The sequence below is a fragment of the Vanellus vanellus genome (genome assembly GCF_965231255.1).
Source record: "Vanellus vanellus genome assembly, contig: HAP1_SCAFFOLD_29, whole genome shotgun sequence".
NCBI classification, from domain to species: Eukaryota; Metazoa; Chordata; class Aves; order Charadriiformes; family Charadriidae; genus Vanellus; species Vanellus vanellus.
In genome coordinates, this window is record NW_028127296.1 from 1,990,043 (window position 1) to 2,016,711 (window position 26,669).

The 26,669-nt window shown below is 52.4% G+C and overlaps 1 protein-coding gene across 1 annotated transcript; it reads right to left on the reverse strand.

The window, feature by feature from the left end:
* Nucleotides 1-3,974: 3,974 nt before the first annotated feature.
* On the reverse strand, nt 3,975-23,343 carry LOC309685382 (electroneutral sodium bicarbonate exchanger 1-like; the record flags this gene model as incomplete). The annotated part of the gene is made up of 23 exons (XM_082501153.1): nt 3,975-4,052; nt 4,611-4,667; nt 5,083-5,217; nt 5,318-5,491; nt 6,744-6,812; nt 7,602-7,853; nt 8,442-8,603; nt 8,956-9,069; nt 9,782-9,943; nt 10,826-10,931; nt 11,034-11,279; nt 12,155-12,288; nt 12,423-12,597; nt 13,085-13,176; nt 13,341-13,487; nt 13,922-14,009; nt 14,382-14,533; nt 14,961-15,115; nt 16,065-16,225; nt 16,417-16,552; nt 16,956-17,090; nt 17,800-17,881; nt 23,326-23,343. The coding sequence occupies 23 exons, from the start codon at nt 23,341-23,343 to the stop codon at nt 3,975-3,977; spliced, it is 3,030 nt and encodes a 1,009-aa protein (XP_082357279.1).
* Nucleotides 23,344-26,669: the final 3,326 nt, after the last annotated feature.

Below are 26,669 nucleotides of genomic sequence, written 5' to 3' on the forward strand. Positions count from 1 at the left end.
CCTGGCTTGGCTCAGGTGCCCTCTTTTTTCACTCAGTTCCTCAAGTTTTAGGTAAAAGGGCACTGGGGATGCGCCTGCCTGACCCCACAGACCTGTGCCAGAGGGGGGTTTGAAAGAAATGAATAAAAAAAATACTATATGAAAGATAACTAGAATCTCTTTGGATTTAATGTAATGCTAATTAACTATTGCAAATGGGCAAAAATATACCCCCAAGAATGTAGGGAGGAAGAAATGCTCAATTTCTGTTGTGCGCCGGCCCCTCCCTCCCCCCAGTCCCCTTTCTGAGCTCCCTGAGCACCCCACGGTCTGGCAGAGGGGACACGTGTGACACTGCTGTCCCCTCCCTCCTGCAACACAGAGCTCATTGCAATTACTTGCACAGAGAAACAACAAAAATTATAAAAAAAAAAATAAATTTAAAAATCCAAATTAAAGAAAACAACAAAATTTAAACCGCCCAAATTTAATAACCCAAATTAAAAAAAAAACAACAAAATTTAAAAACCAAAACATAGTTAAGTCATTAAATTTTTCAAACCCCCAAACCCACTAATTTCAGCCCTTTCCCCAGTCAGCTGGTTCCCGACCCCCACCCCAGGCAAATGGGCTTTCCCCCAAAAAACAGTGCTGCCCACTCCCCCGCGCCCCCAAAAAAAGCTCCACAGCCCCCTCCGCCTCCTCCCCACCCTCCCAAAGACACGGCAGCAGCGCAGTGAGACAAACGAGAGGTTTATTCCATTCTTTTTCCCATTACGTTCAATGGGCAACAAGAGAAAAAGGGCCGACAGTCCCGGCTCCGGCGGGGGGAACCCCTCAGTCCAAAGTGACACTCCACCGACGGGACCCACGCGATGGCGACAGGGATTTGTGTCATTTGTGTTCCACAGAATGAACCCAAAATAAATTAAAAAAACCCAATGAAACAAAAAAACTAAAACCAAACACAAAACCACACAAAGATTCAAAGTGATAAATAACACAGATTCGCTTGGGGGATTCCCCCACCCCCCACCCCCAGTTTTATTTACAACACGGAGCGTTTCCAAACTAGATCATCTCTTACAATAAAATAAATATATTTCAGCATCTGCGCAACAAAAATAATTGCTGTATTTCGACATGTAGTGCACTGGGGTGGAGGGAATTAAAATAATTTAAAAAAACCCACCCTTTTTTATTACCTTTTTACATTACCCCCCCACCCCACCCCGCTTAAGGATCTCTATTATGCGCATCATTTTAGGAAACTTCTTTCGAGGGGCCCCCGGGGGACGTGAGGAGCTGTTTGAAGGCACCGAAGCGCACAGCAGCCCCCGTCCCGCCTCGCTGGGAAGGGGCTTTGCTGCCAACTAAAGCATTGCGGGTCACTGCAGGGATATCTCTTTTGGTTCCTAAAGCGACTCCAGCAGCAGCTTTGAGAGGGATTCCTCCTCCCGCCTCCTCCCCGTAAAATTCTCCTCTGCACAGGGAAATATTAAATCCTCCCAAAATACGGAGCCGGCCGTGGGATCACGGGGCACGAAGGGGGGGACAGGCGCAGCACTGTGTCCCACAGTCAGCCCGGGGGGTTACAGCCGCCTTTTAGGTGGCTCAGTCACGTTGTTAACCAAGACTTCAGCTTTCATTTAATTAAAAATAAATACATAAATAAATAAAAAATCTCACCCTGTAAGCAGCAAAAACCCCCGAGCTTCGAATGCAGAAGAGGGCCGTGCCGGGGAAATTTGCTTTACTTTTTAAGTAAGGAATTTTGGAGGCAGCCACCAAGGTTTTGTGGCCCCTGGGGAAGGGGGAGATGCAGAGCCGGACTCAGCCCGCTCTGCCCCAAAACCGGCCGCGTTTTCCCTCCAGGGTGATTTTCTTCCTTTCTGTCTCTGCTGGAGTGATGCCCGGCACGTGCCGAAAACAATCCCAGGCTCTGGCCCCGGTCCCGGCCAGGAGTGAGTGAAGCTCAGCCCCACTCCCTCCTTTTACAGGCAGGAAAACAAAATGGAAAAAAAAACCCAAATTGCCCTATATTAGAAGTGTATAATTCCATTTTAAGGGCAGGGCAGCAATAGGGCTGGTACCACAGCCCCCAGTCCCACAGCCACTGTGGGTCACCAGTGTAACGATTAAATTAAAGTTTCTTTTGGGAAGGGGGGAGAGACGGGGACTCTCCTGCTCTGGGACCTTTCCCCTCTGGGGAGGCAGAGCCAGAGCAGCGAGCACGGTCCTGCCCGGAGGGCAGCGTGGAGGGGACGCGCACGGGCATCCCGGAGGAACAGCAGCAAGGAAACCCCGGTGCTGCACCTTTCCCTTCCTCTGAGCCTTTTTCTTTTCCTCTTTTTAAGGGCTCAACCAGTTTCTTCCCCCTCCGACCGTCACCGTGGGGCACTGGCACCAGCCGCTTTGCAAAACCCCATCCCGTAAAAGCCGCCTGATTTTGGCCCTGTTTGGGGATGCGCCGCTTCCATCCTTACAGAGCAAACTGATAGATGATTTGTTTTTCTCCCCCCTCCCCATTTAGCAAGAAGCACCAACGTGCCGTTGTCGTTTTGGGTCGGTTTGCTGCAGAAAAAGGCTCCCGCAGGGGACGGGATAAGCCGATGGCAGGAGGGTCCCTGCACCCATCCCACCGCTGCTGGTGGAGGGCAGCAAGGGGACCTTTTCTTCGGGGTTGTCCTCTCCTCCCGGGCTCCGCGGCCCCACACCGCAGCCCAACGACCCCCCCGAGACGGGAAGAGAGCCCGAGAACCATCTCTGCTCAACAGCTTCTTCCTGCAAAGGGGCAGGAAAAAGGAGGAGGAAAAGGCACCTTCCCACTTGCCTCCGGGCTCATCCCACCCTGCGAGAGAGACGCGGTTTTGCGAGGAGAGGGGAGGAGGAAAAAACACCACAGAGAGAGAGCCAGGGAGGGAAAAGGAAGGAAAGCGGAGGGACAGCGGAGGGGCCGCCCGGGGACACAGAGCCCCAGGTCTCGCCTGGCCGCTCCCGCCACCACCCGGCGGATTGGAGGGGTTTGATCTGAAGCGCTGACTTATATTAATTTAACAGCCGGGGGAGGAGAAGGCGCCATTTCTGCCTTTTGCAGCTTCCAGGCTGACGGCAGAGCCGAAACAAGAAAAATAATTATCATAAAAACAAACAAACAAACAAAAATTCCCCCAAAACTCCAATGTAAAACTGGAGCACAGGGAGCAAATGCTTTTCCTTCGCCTCGGCCCAACCGCTCGGGCGCTCCGCGCTGCCCCGCCACGGAGGGCATCCCTCTCCTGCCAGGGAGAGACAGAAGGGCGAACTGAAGGCAGGACCCCAAGCCAGACCCGAGAACCTGGTCACGATGAAGAAGAAAGTGGAGAAAGCATCACATACAACAGAAACATTCAGAGTTTATTTTTGGGGAACAAAAAAAAAAGAGAAACAGAAGAGGAGGAGTGAGATATTAAAAAAATAGCACTGAACGATGAAGCGGCAGCAGTCCCTCTACCGCTACAAAGCGGCAACAACCCACACACGAACACACGGAGGCGGAACACCACCAAACTCCCACTGACTGTCATGTGCACCTCAGTTTGCTGCTCTGGAGAGAGGGAATGCCTGAAGCACACCAAGGACAGCTGAAACCATCGCCGTGGCTTAAAGGGGAATCCTCCAACTGGAAAACAAAATAAAAGCGGTTTCTGCCCATGTCTGCGTGGGCACATCCCCGAGTCACGTTCTCACGCCTCTCCTTCAAAGTCAAGATTCCTACACATGAAAACTGGAGTTGGGGGGAGGGAGGAGAGAGAAAAGGAGGGAGAGCGTCATCAGTGGGGCTGTTGCCCCGCTCGTGGGACGGCGCCAGCAGAGAGGAGCTGGTTCGTGTGCCGCAGCCCTCGCCGCTTGCTCGGCATTGCCGGCAAAAAAAAAAAGCCGTAGGCACGTGCCACCGCTCGCAAAGGAGCACGGCCACGTTCCCACACGATCCTTTACCTCTTTCCTCCCCAGATTCAGACTGTTTCCATGCTCATAGTGAGAGCCTTCCACACGGGTGTTTTTGATATCTCATCCGAGATATTAATCTCCGAAGGATCAGTCCTGCAATAAATATTTGAGAGCGCAATCTGTGACTGTGGGAACTGACGCCACCCAGCGCATCAGCACCAGCAAGAGGAACGGGGGGGAGGAGAACCAAAGCTGCGCATAAGCACAGCGGGTTGGGCGGGAGGAGGAGGTTTGGAAGGCGAGCCGGAGAGCCGCAGAGCTACAGCTCTGTGCAAAGGCTCTGCACAGAATCCCAGACTGGTCAGGGCTGGAAGGGCCCTCTGGAGCTCACCCAGTTCCACCCCCGCCAGAGCAGGGGCACCTACAGCAGTGGCACAGGACACCTCCAGGCGGGTTTGGAATGGCTCCCGAGTGGGAGACTCCCCCACCTCTCTGGGCAGCTGTGCCAGCGCTCTGCCACCCGCCCTGCCCATAAATTTGCTCTTCCCGCCAAGCTGAGTGCATGGCGCTGGGATGCTCAGCAAAGAAACATGGAGAAAATTCTGCCAACCCCCTTCAGGCTAATCTTGCCGGGGGTCCTGCTGCTTGGTGGGGCTTTACCTGTCGCTGCTTGGCTTTGGGATATCCGCGCTGCTGGTCTTGCCCAGCTGCAGCCGAACGGAGTTTGCAGCAGCAGCTTCCATCATCTCCTGGGACTCCTGACATAAAAAGGGACAAATCAAAGTTGTCTGTCTATGATCGAAGTGGAGATAAACTAAACACCCAGCAAAGCCCACGTGCTGCCCTCTCCTTCTGACCTTCTGTTAGCACAGCCGGGGAAAGACCTTTCACTCCAAACATTTTGGGGGGGGTTAAAACCACCCTTATGAGCAAATCTTTCCATCATAATTATAATGTTTATTATAAATGGCACCTTTAAAAATTATACCGCTATTCAAGTGTTAAGCTCACTGCTAATTTAAAAACAAGGTTATGATGCGGGATCCAGGCTGTCAGGATCTATTTCTATTGAGTTCGGATCTTCCCCCAACATTTCAAGAGAAGCTGTGACGGAAAGAGGCAATCTCAGAGCCCGAGGGAGACACCCACCCCCGAGCACCCAGCAAGCATCACCTCTTCTTCTTTGCCTTCATTTTTGGCATCGGCCAACTTCTTCCTGCTTTCTGGCATAAGGTCATCCAAAAAGCTGAGCTCCCGCTTTGAGAAGCAGAAGTCCATCACTTTCCGGACAAACACGAGAGCCAAAACCTTCACAAAATGAGAGGGAAGAGGGGGTGAGGTGTGAGATGATGCTACATTTCACTCCGATGCTGCAAACGTCCCACTGCCGAGCGGCACCGGCTCTTACCATCATGGGAAAGATGATGGCAGCACGGGACACCTTGATGGCCCAGAGCAGGACGAGGCAGATGAGCTGGATCAAGGTGAAGAAATGCACCTTCCGCAAGGGAACGTGCCGCAGGTAGATGAAATCCGGCTGGTGTTTTGCCGGCATCCAAAAGAGCTTCAAGCGATCGAAGAACTGCAAAATAAAAGCGGAAAAGTTACCCCTTGGGGCTGCGGAAAGTTTCCGGCCCTGTTGGGACGTGGAAGGAGTTTTCAGGATCTCGTGTGCAGTGAGAAATCCTGGATCCCACTTTGTTCCTCCCGGGAGCAGCACCCGTTTTCCCTTTGCTCCATCTATAAACCAGTGTGTCCATGAGAGCTGCCCACCAAATTGCAATTATTCCACATTCTTCTATTATAGAATCACAGAAGGGTTTAGGTTGGAAGGGACCTCGAAGACCAGCCAGTCCCACCCCCTGCCCTGGGCAGGGACACCTCCCACCAGCCCAGGTTGCTCCAAGCCCCGTCCAACCTGGCCTTGAACACCTCCAGGGATGGGGCAGCCACAGATTCTCAGGGCAACCTGCACTGGTGCCTCACCACCCTCACAGGGAAAAATTTCTCCCTGATATCTCATCTCAATCTGCCCTCTGTCAGTGTCAAACCATCCCCCCTCGTCCCCTTGCTCCCCTCCCTCATCCAGAGTCGCTCCCCAACTCTCCTGGAGCCCCTTTAGGCACTGGACTCCCCAGAGACTTCTCTTCTCCAGGCTGAACGCCCCCAACTCTCCCAGCCTGTCCTCCCATCAGAGGGGCTCCAGCCCTCGCAGCAGCTCCGGGGCCTCCTCTGGCCCCGCTCCACCAGGTCCATGGCTCTCCTGTGCTGCAGCCCCCGAGCTGGAGGCAGCACTGCAGGGGGTCTCCCCAGAGCAGAGCACAGCAGAGGGCACAATCCCCCCCTCGTCCTGCCGGCCACACTGCTGATGCAGCCCAGATTCTGGGCTGCGATCGTGCATTGCCGGCTCATGGTGAGCTTCTCATCAGTCCGTACCCCCAGGTCCTCCTCAGACCATCTCACCCCCCCTCCCTGTTCTTCTATAAAAATATATTTTTAATATATTCTATTCTTCTGTTTGTTATTTGGCATTTCTCAGCCCACTCAATCCCCCAGTGAGGATTCCCACCGGCAGTAGAAATCGCCTTCGCTTTGCACTGAATTCCCCCATTTTCACCACACCAAACACTGCCCTGTCCCAAACTGTGACGCAGAGCGCGCTGAACTTGCCTGGTCCTCCCACCCTACGTACCTCCTGTGCCCCCACCAATCTTTTCCTTATACAAAATACTTTCACTGCCTGCTTTTGGGGAGGTTTTCTCCCACACCACTGCTTTTTTCCTGCGTCTCTGGAGATGACACAGCAGGGAGCTGCACGCTGTAAGAGTCCGTACCTGAATCCCTCTGAGCGACGACACACCCATGTAGAGAAAGACACCGTAAAGCACAGGCATGGGTATAAACTGGGAAATTAAAAAAAAGAATGCAATAATTTATTTTTTTAAATGCATTTCCAGTATTACTGCTCTCTTCTAGAGGCACTGCCTAAAATTGCCTAAAGCTTTCCAGTTTCCACAGGGTTAGAGATGTTTCAGCTCTCAACATGTAGAGGTTTTGTGTGTGTGAGTGAGTGAGTGAATGCTCTGCTTTAGGCAGAGCATTTAGTTACGTTTCATTAGAATAATCCTGTTTTCCTGAAAGGTTGGAGGAAAATAGGTCATTTCACCCATGAAACTGTACGCCACGTTCTGTGACGGCTGAAGAACATTTCTACACATTTTTGTGGCAACATGCAAAAGCGAAGTGCCTCCTTTTAGCCTAGAGCTGCGGTGACTTTGTGGGAGGAACACACAAGGAAGCCCACGGGGATGATTTTGGTGTGTTTAGCTACTGGGAACGGCTGTTGGGAGGCATTTGGGGGAGCCAATTGCATCCCATAAGGTGCTGCCTGCTTGAAAGAGAGCAGTGTACTGGTCTGAATCCGCTTCGTCGTAACCCATAAACACAGGTGGGCCTGAGAGACACCTGGGAATTAAAGCAGTTGTCCTGCTCGCTTGCCTCGAGGACACCAAACTGGGGTGTGAAGGGCTGGAAAGCGTAACTGAGGCTGGTTCCCACCATGGGCCAAGCCTCAAGGTTTGGGATCGCCTCCTCCTCTGCTCCACACCTACTCAGGCCTGGAGGGAGGGGATGGTTTTTGTCAAACCTCCAAAAAGCTCACGCTTGTTGGGCGTTTTGCATTTTCCTCTTACCTTTAACACTGAAGTGAAGAAGACAGAGCAGCCCATGAGCACAAAGATCATCAAGCCGGTGACTCTCTGCTCTCGTATCCCCAGAAACTTGGGTTGTTCTCCTGGAGCTGAGCAGCCAGACTCCACTTTGAGGCTATTGACGTGGGTGATGGACAGGACAGTCGCAGCCACAAACCAGGGCAGCCCCATCACGGAGCACACCCCGAGCATCACGGCCACCATGAAAAGGTCCAGGTGGTACCCGCATCCTTTCTGTGGGCAGCAAAACAAGGAACAGAGCATCCCACAGCACAAGAGCGAGGACAACGTCGCGACTCAGACTCAAACCCTACTTGGGCGCAAGTCACCCTCTTGAAAATTTAAGAGAAGAATTGGCAAAAATAAGGATGGATATGGTCTTTGCGCAAGCACCTTTCGTGAAAATCTGGCAGGGGTTCAGACCAAGTGGATTTGGGAGGTTTGTGCAATAGCTACTTCTCAAACAAACAAAAAGACTATTTTCATTCATAAAGAAACTTCTACTGCTTGCAAGCAAGATGTGACCCCGAGTTATCCCTGGCAGTGCGTCAAAACAGTTCGTTCCCCCAGCTCCTGCTGGCGTTTTGAAACAAAAATACGCTTCTATAGTGCTCGAAAATTAATTTGCTCCTCCAAAAGATTGCTCATCTGAACTGCCCTCGTTTGCTCCCTGTGACATCACTAATCCAGCAGAGCATCCTGCCACACAGCCTGACATTGTCCCAAACCAACGCCTTCACAAAGCACTTGGCATAGGAGCTTCTCCCCACACCTGCAGCCCAGAGTGGGGTGGGGATGGGGTCAGCTCTTGCAGCCCCTTACCTTCAGCTTGTGCTCCTTCCTGTTGACAATGACAGACGTGATCTGCTGGTCCATGAATATCAAGATGGTGCAGAGCAGAGCTGGGATGGGCGCGGCCAACACCGTCCACCAAGGGTTGGGCCCTATGGGGTTGACCAACCACCCGCGGTCGTCTCTGGTAGGCTGCAACAAAGCCAAAACACACATCAGGATCAACTCCCAGCCCAGCCACTTCACTGGCTTTGATTTTCCTCTCCATCGCTGTGCCGCCTCATCTCCTGGCCCTGCCTTCGTGTCACCCTCTCCTACGGGGTTCAGCAGTGCCAGCGTCCTCGTCGCAAGCACCTATAGATACTTCTGTAGGTATCAAGTTTTGGGGCTGGCGTCTTCTTTCCAGAGGAAACAATGCATTCGGAGGTGGAAGAGGAGATGGTAACACCACCAGCATCCCCAGACTCAGCCCTGTCCTGTCCCAGCATCACCTTGTGGCATCCCCAAGGGCTGAAAGTGGCTCCACACCAAAACACCCCATTACCTTGAACATGTGGGGGACGTGGAGCTTCGGCGACGGGATCCCAACCAGGAAGTCAATGAGCACCATGACGACGATGGTGAGGAAGACACCAAAGTCACTTACTGCGGACCGTACCTGGGGCAAGAAAGCAGAGCTGAAAGGGACAGCACAAACGGGGCCATACCGTGAGATGGAAAAGTTAAAGACGTCAACAGCATTAAGGCTGGTTAACAAATTCCCACCACTCTGAGAAGATGCAGCCAAATCCCTCGGTTAGATACTGTTGCTGTGTTTGTACCTGCGAGATCTGGTGTCAGGCAACAAAAAAAGTTTAATTAGGTGGAAAAGGGTGGTTTAAATTCAAACCTTAAAAAAAAGCCAATAAATATTAAAAAATAAGGAAACAGATGTCTGCCACTACAGCTGCACTCACAGCTACAATGGGAATAAAGCACTGAGGCATCATTTGCTCCTCAAAAGGAAGAAACAGTGTCCTTTGTGACTTTTTCTATGGCAGTTCCTCATTTGAATCAACTTTCCATTTGAGCATATAAGGCACAGAAGGTGAAAAAAAAACACAAACAAAAAAACAACAAACAACCAACTTTGGAAGACCTGATTTCCCACTGCCTGGGCAAAAAACCGCTCCGGGGCAGGTCGCGAGGCAGGTGGGAAACACTACGATCGTTTTGCACTCCTGGAAATGAGTGAGGGACATCCAAGTTTGGCCTTCAAGGTCAACATTTCCCAGTTTGACCAAGCGGTGGCAAACACTGCTTAGTGCTCCGGGAAAGCCATTTTGGGAAATGAGTGTGGAGACTGCTGCTGGCCACCGTCTTCTACCTACTCTGGTCGGGAAGTAGTGGCTGGTTTTAAACTTCTTCAATAAGCCCGACAGGACAAAGGTGGAGAAGAAGAGGATGCAGCACCAGAAGAGGACATCGGGCGTGTAGGGGCCATTGTGTCCACAGGCAGGTCCACGAAACTCTCCATGCAAATACCGACATTCCTGGGGAAACAGCATCAGGACACAAAGGTAGTGCACATGCGGCAAGGAAACCTCGGATAACTAGGGGGTTTGAAGGATCTTGCTCCAAGATCCGTGACCTCGGGACTAATGCAGCTAGCGGAGATTTATATTTAACGATCAACAGCAGCTGAATAAGTGACACACGGAACTACACAGACAGCGGAGAGAGGAGATGTGATGGGACACTGTACCACAGACCCATGGCACATCCTCCGCTTGAACGGCAGGTAACCGTGGCTGAAGAAGACACCAGAGGGGAAGGAAACACTGGAAACTCTTGGGGAGAGTGAAAGAGGGAATGGGGAAGGAGGGCTAAGACAACAGTGACAGGAAAGGAGAAGAGACAAATTGTCCCTTCCCAGGGGCAGGCTCACAGGACACGGCCAAGGGGGGTGAAGATGTCCATAAGAGCGTCCCACCCTGTGCCTGAGCTCTGCTTCCAGCAACAACGGCCCAAGGGGCTGCTCAGACATGCAAGTTTATGCACGTACCTTCAGACAGCGCTGAGTAAGAAAGCAAGGCCTGGAGTTACTAGGAACCAATTAAGGAAGCTAATTACAGCCTTCAAGCATGAACTGAAGTCCTCCAACTTCTCCAATAACCAAAGCACCCCTCTGAACCTTGCTCCCAGACAGAACCGCTGTTCTGAGGATAACAGTTATTGCCCACCATGTCGGGGATGAGGTGGACTCTCCTTCCCAGGCCCAAGGGGGTTAAACACACTGAAGTAATGACTTTTCAGAGCAGCACTGGCACAGTTGGAAGCCCATCATCACCTGAAGGGCTCTGAGCTTTGCACCAGGCCAGTGCCCCTGGACCCCGCGGCCGCGGCACGAGGAAGCAGTGACTCGGGGCACTTACAGTCACCGTGAGGTTCTCCCAGGTGATGCCAGACACATTGATCTTGTTGCTCTCCCAGAACTGCAGGGTTTCGTTGCTGGGATGGGTCGGTGCCTCACACTTACAGCTGGGAGGAGAGAAGCCAAGACAGGGGTGAGGGGAAGGCGATGGAGGTGCAGCCCTGAGCTCCTGCCAAGGGGCAGCGGCGTTTTAGGAGGAAGAAACCCACTAGGAGATGGTGAGGAAGTCCAGCTTGCTGTGCGTGTGCACAGGGTAGGTCTCTCGCAGGTGACTCAGCTTCTCCAGAGCCTCGTAGATGAAGATGATGCAGATGAGGGAGGCGAAGGCTTCTTCGGTGAAGCGGGTGATGTAGCACACCAAAGAGCTAGCATCAGTGGCCACCAGCACTACGCAGAAGAAGGCGGTCCACAGCCCGATGCATGCCCGGAGAGAGAGATAAGAGAGCGCGTAGTCCCTGGGAAAGCAAAAGAAAACGCAGGGTGGAGAGGGCAGCAAGAGGCTCCGAGCCGTGCCTTCCTTCGGGGAAAGTCGGCAGCAATTCAGGAGCGTGTCAAGGCTGCGGATGGTAAATGCAGTTTCGACAGACAGCCTTGGGACTGCAGCACAGGGTGTGGGCCCGCAGGAGGAGAGGCTAATTAATCCTTATTTAACAATGACCTTGTGTTAATGCCTCGGAGGCTAATTGAGGTCAGGTCCCTGTTGTGGAAGGTGGTGTTCTCCCACATCACCCCGATGCCCTAACAGCGAAACCGGCTGGGTTTGCACCCAGTTACCTGCTGCCAGCAAGTTGGGGCTTCATAATAAATTTAATTGCAATAAGGGGGTTAATCTCCCATCACAGTTGCCACAACAAAAAGACTGTCATGGAAAATATCCATTTCGCGTGAAAAGCTCCTGCTTTCTCAAAAATCATCAAAACATTGGACCAGAAAACTCTTTGGATATGTGGGTAAAATATATTTCCACTTCCAGCAAAAATCATGCAAAAAAGTGCCCGAGTTTGTACTGAGAGGAAAGCAAATCTTCCCTCATTCCCAAACCAGAGTCATTTGTCTCATCTTCCCTTTGCAGCCAAGCTCGGGCATCCACATCCTTGTGGTTTCTCCTCCTCCTGCTCTTTCACTTTAACCCTAAAAACCCCGAACCACCCATCCATCCTTCAGAGACCGAGGGCTCCTGCACCGTCACATACTAAAGCAGCAGCGCGTGATGTCTGTGACACAGAAGACAACTTCAATCTACCAACTACCACTAAGAAAAACATCTTTTCTCCATCCCTGCCTTCTTCCAAAGGCGCTCGCAGCACCTGGCCGCAGCAGCCAGCCTTACTTGCAGAATTTGTAGAGGATCTTCTCGAACACGAGGACGGGGCCGGTGCTGCCGAGGATGGTGAGAGGTTGGCCAGCAAAGAGGGAATACACCACGCCGGTCATGGATGCGCCCAGCAGCGACTCCATGGCACTCTGTCCGGGGAAGAGAGGCAGCAGCGAGTAATTAAATCATTAGGGGGAAAAAAACAAGTGCAAATTCACTGCAGCAAGGACTTTTGCATGAGTTTTGTCCTCCCCCATGCCACCCAACAGAGAGAGGTGCTCACTATGTGGCCGTTGGTCGCCTCCCCCAGCAGTCCCCCGAAGGTGATGATGGGGGACATGCAGGCACAGTAGAGGAAGAGGAAGGACGCCAGACACTGCAGGCTCAGACCATCCCGAAAGTCACTCCAGAACCAGGGGGCTTTTCGCTTCACATCCCGGATCAAACCTCCAAAGAGCCTGGAGGAAGGAAAAAAAAAACCAAACCATTTTCGTGGAAGACAGCGTTAAGTTTTCTTGGCTGAGGAAGGACAATCGCAAGCACAGAGTAACTTCCATTGCTAAAAAGAAATCTCCTTCTCCCATTTTAGCCCCAGTAGAAACTGAGGCATATGAAAAAACCCTCCAACAAAAAGAAAAAGAGACCAAACCTGAGAGCCCGTCCCCTCTTATTGCAACAGTCCCTCACTTTGAGAAGCAGCAGAGCTCTACCTGGAGGTACTTACACATCTGCTTCCACCCCAAAGCAAGAAAACCTGTGTGCAACCATGCTGCGGCTCAGCCCAGCTGCCCAAATCTCCCACCCGCCCAGCCCAGGGGACCAAGCTGGGAACCTGGAGCCCCTTCACTGACCCAGTTAACCCCAAAACTCTGCTAGAAGGGAGGTGTGCGCTCAGATTTTAGGGGCAAACAGAAAAACACCCCACCAAACTATTTCAGTTCACACCTTCCTGTCCGCTCCAGTTCAGGACCGCTGTGCTTCTCCGGCTTGCTGTGAGAAGCGCTGTCATCGAGAGCTTCTGGCACCTTCCTTTTTTCCTGTTAAAATGGAAATAAGATAAAGATATGTCTTTGCAGCCACTGGCTTGTTTTGCTTTTTGGGCTGGGTACGTGACCTATGAATTTGGGCCCCTGAGCAGCACCCCCAGCCGTGCTGCCCTCCTGCCCATCCCCCTCGTGCCTCCTTCTGCCGCAGCACCCACCTGCGAAGGGACGTTTTTCGGGGGCTCAATTCGTATGGAGGGATCCCACTCTCCTGGCGGCAAAACCATGACCTGATCCAGAAACTCATCGATGCCAGCCACCAGGTCAGCCTGGTTCTTGGCTTTATAGGCAACGTCGTGGAAAACCTGCCGTAGGAGACAACCTGGTGAGAGCATGACCCATCTCGGATGTCCTAACCAGTGCAATAAGCTCTTGGCTAAATGCAAGGTCATTTCCCCCAAATCGCCTGTTGGAAGTGGCAGGAAATATTCCCCCCAAAGCAAAAATCTGTGCATCACAGTATTTGTAACCATCTCCACCAGGCTCCCGTCCCCCATGGCACACCACAGCCTTCTGCTTCAAGAGAAGTTTCACTGGCCCTGGCAATGCCACCACTGGGGACAGCGTGCTGGGGACCCTGGGGAGAAGGATGAGGCGCGGGCTGCAGCCCAGGTGGGATTTTAGCCTCCTGCAGGCAGCTAAGAGAGACAACAAACCCTCTTCCTCACTACTACAGAGACAGGGAGAGGTGAAGAAAGCCCAAAAAAATGACCCGGAGATATCTCTTATCTTGTCACACCTCATCTGTCATGATAGTAGCCATGGACCTGCCGATCTCGTGGTACTGATGGGCTTTTCCTCCTGGTCCAAGCAAAACAAACAGGAACCTAGGCAAGAAAACCAAAATGAGAGAGAAGAACATGGCCTCACTCAAAGGGCGCCCAAGGAAATCCCTGGGAGCTCCCAGCCCAGAGCGCGGCTCCAGGGGGGACGTGTAGGCTCACTGACTCCGGTGATGAATTTGAAACGCATCAAAACCAAATGCAAATTTGAGTTTGGGGCCAACTTTCATTAAAATTGGCCAATGGGTTTAAAAGCTCCAGCAGGGAAGGGAGGAATGAAAGCACGGAGATGTGGGTGGGAGAAACGTGCTTGCTCCCACTGGCTGTGTTCTCGAGACACCCAACTGATACGTGCAATTTGGTGTTTTGTTGTGGTGGGTTTTTTTTAAATAAAAACTTTGCGCTTCTCATTCAGACCTCGTTGGGATGGGAACTTCCGTCATGCCCGAGAGGAGGACAGCCGGGGTCAGGCGGACAAATGCCACGATGGGCTGGCGAAGGAAATCCAGCTCTCCTACGAGCACGTTGCACGCTTCAGCCCCGGTGGGAATTTTCTTCATGAAGCGCAGCTCCGCCTGGGCACGACAAGGGATTTTCAGGCCATTACCCCAAAAGCAAAGAGCACAGCACTCTGCAGAACACTCTGCAGCCAAGTTTGCAAGAGCAAATCTGGCCTAAAAGCATAAGAAAGCTACGAGTGTCTCACCTTGCTTAGATCCATCGCATGGCTATCACGGTTCACCCCATTTTTAGCTTCTGCAGTGGTGGGAGATGGATGAGGAATGAGTGTTTGGGTTGGGAGGAGAAAGAAAGACACTGAGAAAGACAGGCAAGGAGCAATCGGGACACTTCTCCTTTGCCGGGAGAAGTCTAATGGGGCCAAAGCCCTGCAGAAACCTTCACCTGGTGCCAAAGCCTGGCAGAAACCCTCACCGGGTACCAAACCCTGCAGGAACCCTCACCTGGCTTGTCGAGGGGAAGGACGTCTAACTGCTTCTTGCTCATGTCAGCAAATGAGCAGACGATGGGGAGAAGGTTGTTTCTTTTCTTCTCGTTCTGATGGTGATGCTTCTTCAAAAGCACTTCTCGAACTTTCACCCGCATGCGCTCATCAAACCCCGCGGACTGCTCTTGCTGGCCCAGGATCATATCTGGAGATGGCAACGGGAAACGAAGCCATCAGAGCAGAAAGTCCCCAAGCCCCGACCCCTCAAGCCCCCGGCGAAGGCTGCGCCACGCAGGATACCCTAACGCGGGCTCAGCCTTGCTTAGCAAGACGTTTTAACGCAGTTCAGCCTTTGCAGCGAAAGGAAGAATTCTCTTTTGCTAAAAGCCATCATCAAAGTGCTTATTCATCACTCCGCTCAGATAATTATTCCCCATCCTAGATAATGCCAGTTTTTTTCCTGATCTGGCGTTTCTAGACAGACTCTCTAGACTCGACACATTTCAACAAATTATAAGCAATCTCTAGCACAGACTTTCCCAGAGTTTCCTTTGCCCATCGACTGCAATTTGCCAAACACAGGGAGAAACGTGCTAATAACGGCTCCGATTTCTCCAGCTCTTGCAAGGGCTGAATGGAGACCTGCCAGTCAAAGATAATTTCTCCAAAGCCGCTTTTTCAATTAACTTCAATTATCTTCCCCACAGAAATATGCTGCTTGGTCACCTGCCATATAAACTCTGCCTTTAAAGCTCTTAAATCCTGGATGTTAAGGCAAGAGGAAAAAAACAAAACAAAGAACGGGAGGAAACAGCTTGTAGTAAGTAGCTTATTTAAGGAGGTTCAGCTCTTACGCAGACTCCATGTTTCTGAGAGCAGCCTGCCAAGCCCTGACACTCCTTTCTGGCCAGAGAATATTCTCTAATCGCCTCTCTGACCCCACAAATTGCTTTCAAAAGGCTCCCATACTGGGAGAAAAAGCTGATGTGACTGTTGTACACCCAGTCTACATCCAAAAAGCAACCCACGATTTAAAAACACCGCGCGACTTCTGGAAAAGGATGTGCCATTGGGGCAGGGTTTGATACGGGAGTGAAGGGCACCGCGGCAAATTGAGCTCAGCCGTTCCCGGCGGGTCACAGCGTGCTCAGTACCTGCGATCTCTTCAATGCTGTTGGCACAAACGTCCAGCAGCACCATCCCGTTGCTGATGCAGCTCCGCAGCTCAAAGAGGCTGTGCAAGGACAGCGTGGCCACGTAGGGCTTGCTCCAGCGCTCGCCACCATCTTCCACGTCCTCCTCAAACTTCAGCCACCTGCGGACATTGGGCACGATCAGCCCCGTTGCAAGAAAACAGCCTCAGCTCTGCAACCCCTTCGGTGCAGCTACGGGGCGGCAAGAGGAGAAGGCTCCGCGCATCGGCACCTGCAGCTGCAAAAGCTTCGCGTTCCAGAGAGCGGAAGGCAGAGCCCACGGCCGCCACTGCAGCCGGCGGCAGGGATTTACCTTGCCGTTTCCTTCCACTCGGCATCTTCACCCGCCTTCAGGAAGATCTCATCCAGCTCGGTGAACAAGTGGTGGGGAACATGCTGCTCGTCCTCCTCGGTGCTGAGGATGAACTGCACCCGCTGGGATGGGGTGTCTGGGGGCAGAAGATAAATCCCGTTACCACACCTGCATTCGACCCGTCACGCTCACACGCAAAGTGGCCATCGATCGGCACCAGTTCAGCCCTAAATATTGGGCTAGCCCCTCTCCCCCAGGTCTGGCCAGGCTTGCACAGAGCCACGGAGAAGGAGAAGCATCTATTGCACCTCTGCATAAGGACGGGCCACTTTCCTTCCCCACGTTTCCATTTTTAAAGGCAGGATCCCTCTACGGAAGACCAGCCTCAATCCATTATGCCTTCAACTGCCTCCCAAATAATGCCACTTTCCCTCAGAAGAACAGCAAACCACACAAATCAGCCACACAGACCTGCTTGCAGAGGACCCCGGCACCCACGCAGCCCCGAGAAGGCTCGTGAACACTGCGGCGGGACTTACAGTGGTAGCCCTGCTCCATTGGGGCACAGTCCTTCTCCCGTTCCTTCTTCCGATGCTTCTGGCGGTGGGGTCGGTGGTGCCGGTGGCTTTGCCTCACCAGCGGCATCCGCACGCCCACGGACAGGGTGCGGTGGCCTGCGAAAAAAGCAGTGTTCGCATCACTCTCGATATTGCGGAGATGGTTGACGCCGCTGCCACGATTAAACCAGCGCATCCATCCCAGGAGGAAACACCAACTTCTCTTCATTTTAGTTTCACTGCATCCCCGAATGTCAGAGACATCCTTTTTTCCAAGCCTGTTTTACTCTAACTTTGCAACAACAGAGCAACAACAAGCGATGGCTCCGGGTCACCTAAAAGTGCCCTGAAAATATCAACCCTTGTCTAAAATTCCAGCTTTGGCTGGACAACACTCAGACCTGCTCATTAAGCAGCGACAGAAGGTAATTATTTTTAAAATCTTTGTATGGCACAAGGCAACAAGAGGAGATCCAATCAGTCCTGTGATAATGAAGTCTGGAACAAAAAAAAAAGAAAATCACAGCCCTGTGTCTGCAGCCATCAAATTATTCTCCTGACCTCTCCAAGCCAAGAGCAGCCTCTGAGAAAACAAGCTGGGAACTACCAAGCTCTGTGGCCAACGCTCACACCGCAGATGCCATGGGGGCTTTTTCCCCTCTGTCTAAAAGCCATAATATTAAAACAATGTGAAAATAACTGTGCTTGTTTATTTAGAAGCACGCCACGTTTCGCTGCAGGTGATGCATACGCTGAGCACAGGACGCGGCAGGGACTTAGCGCGACGGAAAAACGCGTGGGGCTGGTGGCACCTCTCCCGACTCACCTTCCAGCTCCTCCTTCTCATAGTGAATAGTGACAGCGGTGCTCGTTCTTCCCTGGTCAATCACTGCCTCCTCGTCGTGTCTCTGTTTAGTGAGGAGAAGAAGATACAAGTTGGGACCAGGTGAGGAGAGCTCCCTTACGTCCTCCCAGTCATCACCCATCCCTGCGGCCACGTGAGCCCAAGAGCATCACACCTCTGCGTGTCTCCTCCTCCAGGCACAGCCCTAAAAACACGGACTTGGAGGTTTTTATTCCCATACCCAAATAAAACCACCTGTAATGTCACCTGTATTGTATATACCGTGAGTCTGGAAGGATTTACTAAAAGGGGAGACAGTTGAGTGTTTCAAACCAAAACCAAACCTCCTGCTTCGTTCTTGTGGTTCCTTTCGAAAAATTAAAATTAAAAAAGGGATTTCCAAACTGGGGGTGGAGTGGGGTGGGGGAACCCAACTCCACACTTTTGAGCACAGCCAGTTTCATTCTCCAAAAGTGATACCTGCAGGACTCACTAGATGGCACTTGGCCACAAGACATGGCCACCATCAACCTCCAAAGGCCCTCAAGAATCTGCAAGGGTGAAGCTTCGACTTCAGCCCAACCAGGCTCGGGCTTCTCTTGCTGCAAGCCTGCTTTCCACACAAAACTGCGTTTTTCTCCTCAAAAGAAAAGCCAAAGACTAACAGCTAATGCCCTCCTTGCCTGAAATACCACTGCCAGCGCTGCACAAAGAGCATCTGTGCCTTAAAAGCTGAAGGAGAATTACAGGCGTTCTCTTCTCCCCTTGTCCCTGGGCTGGGGAAGGGCATCACCGGGATCACCACGCTCAAAGAAATAAAAACCCAACCACGCCTCACACTCGAGTCGCAACTGCAACTTTGAAAGGGCCTCCAGGAAACCCTTCTCTTTAGAGAAGAGCAAAACACCAGAAATCTGCTTTTTATCCCCCAAATCCCTGCTTCGACTGAATGGCATCATCTGCTGCCGCGCAGCAGCGACACTCGGGAAGCTCACACCTCCCGCTCACCAGTTAATTTAATGAGCAAAAGGAACAAACGTTCCCATCTGGGAATGAGTTTTTTCTGGCCCCCGAGTACTAATTTCAAAGCCGACTTGCTGCGACCTCCCCACCACCTCCCGGCACTCGCCCGCGTCACCCGGCAGCCGGATTATGACGCGCCTGTGGCTTTCCCGTCCTCTCTCCCACGCCGATCTCCACCACCCTCCGTCCCTTCTTAGCAATGCGTCTACTCCCCTCCAGATTTACCGGAAAAAAAAATCAAAAACCCAAACCCCATCCTCAGAAAAGGCACGGGACAAAAGGGGCTTAATCAAATCGCTTTAAATGGCAATTTTAGTAAAATCATTACTTAAGTAAAACACCAATTTGAATTAAATCACAATTTAAGTAAAATCGCCACCGAAATAAAACCCCAATTTGAATTAAATCACTGTTTAAATTAAATCGCAACTTAGATACAATCACAATTGAAATAAAATCGCAATTTAAATACAATAGCGAGCTTGAGTGTGTTACAGGGGTGTCAGAGTGGGAATAAACGGAGCGATTTGGGCATCACAGCTCCCCAAATCCCCCCCGAGCAACATGGGGAAAGTCTGCTTCTCTCTCAGAAACCATTTTGGCTCCGTGCTCCCACCCACGATGCTAAACCTGCCCCCGGCAGGGCACAAAGCATCGTCCCCCCGCATCCTTCCCTGCTCTGGCGACATGCCACTGGGATTTTGGGAAGTCTCCCCCCCTTTTTGGGGGATGCGCAGACCCTCGGCACAGCCCTCCCACCTGTAACTCTTCCAGAAGTGTCATTTTGGGACCCTCGTCCTGCTTCATCCTCAAGTCGGTCACCAGTTTTGGGGGATAACTGAGCCTCCAGATCAATCAGAGGACCAATCCCTCCGACTGCAGACCAGTGACTCCCAGTCTGCACCATCTCCAGCACATAAACAGCGACCGTTGCTGGGATCGGAATGTTCAGGGTGACCCCGGCAGTTATTTAAAGCTATACACCCCAATACTGATCCCGCTTGGAAAACTTAGCGGATGGGGAGAAACCTGCTCTGTTTTGAGGAAAAACTCTCCAGAATAGAGAAAAGGGGTGGAAACGCTGCATCTCGGCAGGGCAAAAGGTGTTACACAGTGTTTGGGTGTATTTGAAAGCCCAAACTGCCAAAAGACCACGTGAGGCACAAACCGTTGGGGAAATGCCCGTTATGGGGCAGCCCTGATCTTCATCAACATTTCCTGCATCAAATCAGGGTGTTTCAGGGAGGTCTCCCTTCGGCACAGCCTCCGTCCCTTCGCGGCTTCCATAAACCCTCGTTAGCCAGACCAAGTCCTACGCCGTACGGAAATGTCCAGGGAAGCCCCATGTTTTACTCTCCTCGCTTCCGCCAGCTATCTCCAGCCCTACTTTATGTTCCGAGCGGAGCTAATCCCTCATTTCCAGCCTACAGATTCATTTGCTGTCATGAACTTCCTCCCCGGCGCTGCTCAGCACAAAGGTTGACAGCCCCGGCTCGCCCTGAAAGGTGACATGGGATGTAAAATAACACAGCGAAGGAGGGTGACAATGAGGTCTAATCCGTTAAAATCCCATCGGGATCCAAGCTCAGATCTCTGCTGCTTTTTTATTATTTAGTATTAAAGCTTCAGGCGCAAATACAGGAGAAAGAAGCCAAGCGGGTCCGTGGCAAGACACTCCGAGAATCCCATCGCCCTTCCCCAGTTGTTGCAGCATCCCCGAAATCGCAGCAAACCTCGCACAGAGATGCCACCAAAGGAAACGGTGCCACTCAAAACCCTCTTTTTCCCGATTAAGCCACTCAAATGGACTCAGAAAGGTTATTTCATTGAGGAAATGGCTGGAGGATTTAAGGATTTAATAAGTCTATGGGATCTGTGGATGCGTGGGCTTGGGATGGGACGGAGCAGGACAGAGAGATGCCTCCAGAAAGCGAATTATCCCATCCCAGGATGGGTAACAGCACTCACACACCTTTCGCCTTCCCTCTTTGTCCTTCGCCACCGCTGCCAGGCGCCTGGAAAACATCAAATCATCGAAACGGGGCTGGGAAAGGGGATGGCGAGCTCACTTTTGAGTTTCGGAGCAGAGGGTGTTGTTCCATCTCAAGAAAACTTCTCCAAATTATTATTTTGCTGCAGGGTTTTTTTTGTCCCAGCAGGAGAGAGAGGGACTTTTGACTGTCCTGCCTCAGTTTACCTGTCTCAGTGCAACTCTTCCGGTTAGAAAGAAAAATCTTTCCCTGGGGAAGCTTTGGTGTAATTGAGGATGAGGAAAAGCACAAAGCAGAGGTTCAGGTCCGGCTTTGAGTCCTCCCGGTGCCGGGGGAGGCCAAAAGCATCGCACGAGCAGGCAAACTTCCCACCTCAGCCCCCTCGTCCCGTCACATGCAAGCTGGACTGGCCACCAGCAGCAGGAGGGAGGATTGATGTAATTAATCTCACGCAAAGTGTAATTAATAACACTGATCCCAGTGTTATAAGGGGATGAGGGGCCAAACTGGGGGAGCTGCTCTGGTGGCGGAGCAGGAGACCCCCCTCCTCGCCCCTCTCCATCCTACCCAGATGAAGCCACCGGCCCTGTGGCTCCCTCCTTTGCTATCGTGGGGGTCAGCACCGTCCCCTGCAGGGACCCCTCCGGCTCCTGAGCCAGGATTTGGGCTGTGACGGGGACTGGACCCGGGAGAGGACACATCTCCAGAGCCCCAAAGTGGGGCTGTGAGGAGGGGGGACACACGCAGGTCACAGCTGAGCATCACCAGGACGTGACCATCATCCCTTGCTGGCGGAGACGCAAATTCCTCTCAGTCTTTCACCCGAAAGACTACATGTCACTAAAGAAAGACCGAAAATCTACACGTCACTATCACCTAAGGGGGAAACACTATTAAATACAATACCTTATTCTCTGCTGTTCTTATCTTCTGGGTCTTTCTGGAGCGGGGGTGACCTCGTGGTGGTGGACCCTCCGCAGAGCTCAGGCGCTGCCGGAGGCGAGAGATGGTGGGTGGGGTTTTCTTAGTGGAGGAAAGGGACCTGGTTGCTGGGCTGCACCGGCAGTTGCCCAGTTGCCAACGGGAGGAGGTCACCCTCTGGGCTTCTGCCGGCTTCGCCGCCCTTTGAAGACGTTTCCAGGGCCTTCCGATCCTGCCGTGGGCGATGGTATTTCACATGCGTGTTCCTCCCGTTGACTGTCCCAAACACCCTGGAAGGGAAAAAACAAACGGGGATTTTTAACTCCTTTTTTAAGAAAAAAAAATTTGTTAGACGACGTTTCATTATTTCTAATTTTGTGAGTTTCTTGTGCGTTTTGCACAGTCTCTGCCGGTACCCCCGGCTGGGTGGGACCTCGTTGGTTAAACACGGCAGATCATTGGGGATTAAAATAGGAGAATTAACATCACGATGGATCAAAATCGGGTCGGACTGAAACTCGAGTGGCTCTGCGTGGCACGAGCGATGTCGCTTGGCACAAGCGACTGTAGCACAGGAGCCCTCGGGCCGCAAACCGCAAGAAGGAACTTCAGTGGAACCTTTTTCTCAGCCAAACAAAGGAGAAACGCTGGGATTCTCACCCAAGGAGATGAACCGCCCTGAGCCTGTAATGGAAGGAAAGGGCCTTCAAAGAGAGAGAGAGAAACCGTTGTGGCTGCAGTCAGTGGGAGACGGAGGAGCCCCGAGTGCAGGGGAGACGGGAGGAGGATGGAACTGAGCAGGAACAATCCCGACGGGTTCGTTGCTCCAACGGGCGCAGAGGAAAAGCGGCTGTTAAACAAATGGTGGTGACAACACGTGGCCACGTGTGGCATGGGACAGGTGCCCCAACACCTCAGGGAAGAGACCGTGAGGCCTTCAAAGGCACAGGAAAACACAGCGGTTTCAGCTAAAAGTCCAACAAAAGCAGCAGGTGGCGGCGGGACAGTGGGAATCCTCCAGCTGCCCTTAGTTCTGCTCCCCCCAGCCATCTCGGAGAGTTTCCATCTGTTTGAGCCCAAAGCAGTGAGTTTCAAGAAGAAAAAGCGAACAGCTCACCTTCCACACTGCCCGCAGGGAAACCCAGCTGCATCGCCTGCGCCCCCAGCCCCGCGCGGAGCGTCCCCGGGATGGCGGGAGGGACTGCCTGTGCCACGGGGCATCTTTTCGCTGCTCTTCTGCTTCTTGGTGGGCCCAAGCCGGCGCCTCTTCTTTGGGCTGCAACCAGCCTGTAAAGCAGACAGCTTGTGCTCATTTCTCCATCTCCTCAGCAAGGGGGACAGCTAAAGCGAAAAACTGGCTGGAAACATCCCCAAACGGCCCAGGCAGTGAGGGGTTTATTTGTGTGCCGGGTGGAACGCGTTCTATCAGCCCCAGCCTGCCCCGCTGAGCTCCTCCAAACGCTAAAACAGCCAAAACTATGCCGAAATTCGACAGGGAGGATGGGGTGCAAAGAGAGATGGTGAAAGAAAAACCACATTATTTCTACTGTCCTCAGCAGAACAGTAGAATTACTGAGAACTGAAGGGACATGCTTACCCAGTGTCTGCCATCAAAAAAAAACCCTAAATAATATGTATTTCCGTGAGCCACATTTCTGCTTCCTGGCAAGGAACGTTTTGGCAACACCCACACAGAGGCGGGTCACCGGCAGTTCCTGTGACGGAGTACTGGGACGTTACAAAATGTCCCCGAAAATCAGCAGCAGCAAGTTTAATGCGAAGGGGATCGTTTCCGAGAGCCCGGGACAATGCATCCATGGGGCATCTCGCACCCACCCCCGGCAGTTTTCCTACCTTCTCTTCAGCCTCCTCCACCTCATCTGTGCCTCGCTGGAGTCTTTTGGCTGTCCGTCCTGGTCGGGTGGCGCCAAACCTGACGTGTTTTTTCCAGGTGTAGTAATATTCCACACACTGGGCCACGGTCTTCGTCTGAATCTGTCAGGAAAAAACCAGAAGCGATCGATGAGGGAAATACTGCAGGAAAACACCGAAGGCACAGACCCACAACAAGTCTATCCAGCGCTCTTTGTCTGTCCCCCCCTCTGTCTGCAGTCCCCACAGCACAATGCACAGGTGAGATCAGGCCAAAAACGAGCCCCCTTCTTCTGAAAGGGCTGTAAAGAAGCCTTGGGAGGGCAGAACTGTACATTATATGCCGATGGTCAGCGGAATGTGTCATTATTCTTTTAATATTTCCCATATTTTGTACCGGAGAGATTAAATTTCTTTGGTAATTACACATTAGGAAAATTATGTTTTGTACCGGTGTCTTTTTAGCATGAAGCTGCATCCCAAGGACAGGATTCCGACACGCTGTTCAAAAGACGACTTTTCTGGGTTAAAACTCCCCTCCACGCGACCAACCCGTGACCCGCCTCGGACTAACTGCTTTACCTTCTTCTGGATCAGGTGGAAATTCTTCTTATGCACATAAAAAGCCTCTTTAAACAACTGCTCCTCCAGGGGCGTCCAAGTGTCTGAGCCTGGGAAGAAACAGCCACGTGCAAATGATTAGACCACTCGCAGCCTACCTGAAATCTGCACAAGTTATTCATCACACATCCACATCTTTCCTCCTTTGGAAAGTGATTAGCCAATGCCGCAGGGAGTTCGTTAGCACGAGCAGTTATGGTTGTCAGCAGAGCTGCCGTGAAGCCGGCGTGCAAAAGGAGGAGCATACGGCAGCGTGGGGCATCACTGCACGGGACAGCAGTGGGCTGGAACACAGGGACAAGGCACTCCCCGCGCCAAAAGGCCTCCGGAACAGATTAAAACGACTATTTTCCCTGCCCCGAAGAACACGAACCGCTGCTCGCACGTTTCTAAAAAATCACTTCTTTCAATCAGAACAAAGGGAACGGCAGTACCCGCTCGCATTCCTGGAGAAGCAACAAGCTCTGCTTCCACTTTTACCTGCGTAATGATAATCAGCCAGGGGATGGGATTCAGGTCGCTGGGGTGCCCCAGACTGCAGCATCTCCAGACCCTCCTGTGGGAGTTCAGAGAACAAGACTTAGATTCCCCCTCAGGAGGGACCTCAACTCTTCAGCCCACTGTGGGAAGACGGTTCTCAGTCGATGCTCAACAACAGCACATCGGGGTCACCTCTGCCCACAGCAGTCGATGGGAATATTTCCTCAATCCACACTGATGTGTTTTAAGAAACCAGAACCCGCGCAGATCTCCGGGGACCAAGCTGTGGCACCCCAACGGCCACTGCTCACTGCTGGAGTCCTTCTGGGCTCGTCCCTGCTGCAGGCAGACCTGCCTGCAGGAGTAGGAGGACTTCTATTCTCCAAATTGTCAGAATTGACAAGAGACAAAACAAGCTCTTATTGATACACAGGGTCTTTCATCCCACAAGACCTTAATGCAGACGGCGGCCAACAGGCAGCATGCAAGAACTCTGCCCCTTTAGCAAAGGGATTCGAGCCTGCGGAACAGAAAACTCAGGAGCGACTCCCAGCTCACCCCAGTAATTAAGTCTGTCCTACTCCAGCAGGAATTCGAAAATAGCTGCTTCTTACCAAAGCTTCATGCAGGCGGTGCAAGGCGTGCTCCAGGTTGGCTCTTCCCCCCGGCACCACATTGGAGCAGGCGAAATTGAGCAGATTTGTCACTAGAAATGCAACAAAAAACAACAGAAAGTCAGTTCCCATCAAGAAAGAGGAAAAGGTACAATACAAGTCCAAGGGCAAACAGAACAGACAGACTGGAGACCCAGAAAAGGCACCGAAAAAAAGGCAGGTTATCCGGTATCGCGCTCTCTGCCTTCAGAGCAGCTTTGGGACCGGTAGCTCCAGAGACAGATCTCCCCTCTCCCAAGGTCACTGCAGCTGACGTGGGACAGCTACAAACACCCCTGACCATCTCTCCCAGAGGACGCGACTGAGAGCGCCACCGGTTGTTATCTGTTCACTGTCCCACCACATCTGAGCACCCTTGGGTGCTACCAGCCACGAAGGCAGTCAAGGAAAGGAGGGAGAGGGTCCCAACGGACAAACAGCTGCTGTGAAAACGTGCAGTTTTTGACCCTTAGTATCTTGGGGGGAACCCGGGAAGAAAAGCGTTAAGAGAACCTCTGTCCTGTGTTTCCGGGTTCGTTGCGATGTCTCCCCAGGGCTTCCACACTAGCGACGCTCCCTCCTCCTCCTCTTCCAAACGGGATCTCTCCTGCAGGTCTGGGATCTCTGCCTGAAAGTCGCTGCCAATGTTGACGTGTCTGAAATTGTTAAGGCAGAGGAGGTGAGGAAGGAGAGCTGGGAACAGCACGATAGCACGCACCCGCTTCGAAGGAGGGGACGTGTCAGGTACAGCAGTTATTTCCCAGCACAGCATCACCAACTGCCCTCTAACAACTCCCACAGCCCCTTCTCGCCACCAACAGCATTACCGTTCCACCACGTGAGCCCTTTTGCGCCCCATCGGGCAAGAAAATTGCCGCTTCCTTCCTCAAAACGCTGAGCAAACTGGCGAGGTTCACTCCGAGAGCCACAGCCAGCAGCAGAAGAGCTGCAACGGTGGGCCAAGACCACTGTCGGAATGTTGTGTAGAACGCGGGAGGCCGGCAACCGGCATCATGAGGTCAGCCTGAGTGGCAAGCCCAGCCTGGGCTAGCTCTGGCCATTTCTGGCCAGCACAGGGGTATACTCCAGCCAAAAATAACCCTCCATTACCCTCCGCAGTGCTGTGGGGCAGTGGGAGAAGTGGCCGAGCCACGGGGAGAAGGTCAATGGCAACAGCGAGGGCTGGCAGAGCCCCGGCGCCGAACCAACCACGCACCCATTCCTCAGCCCCCTTTCCCCAGGGTTTGTGGTTATTCTGACCGCTGGGCCGGAGCTCACGGCCCAATGCGGA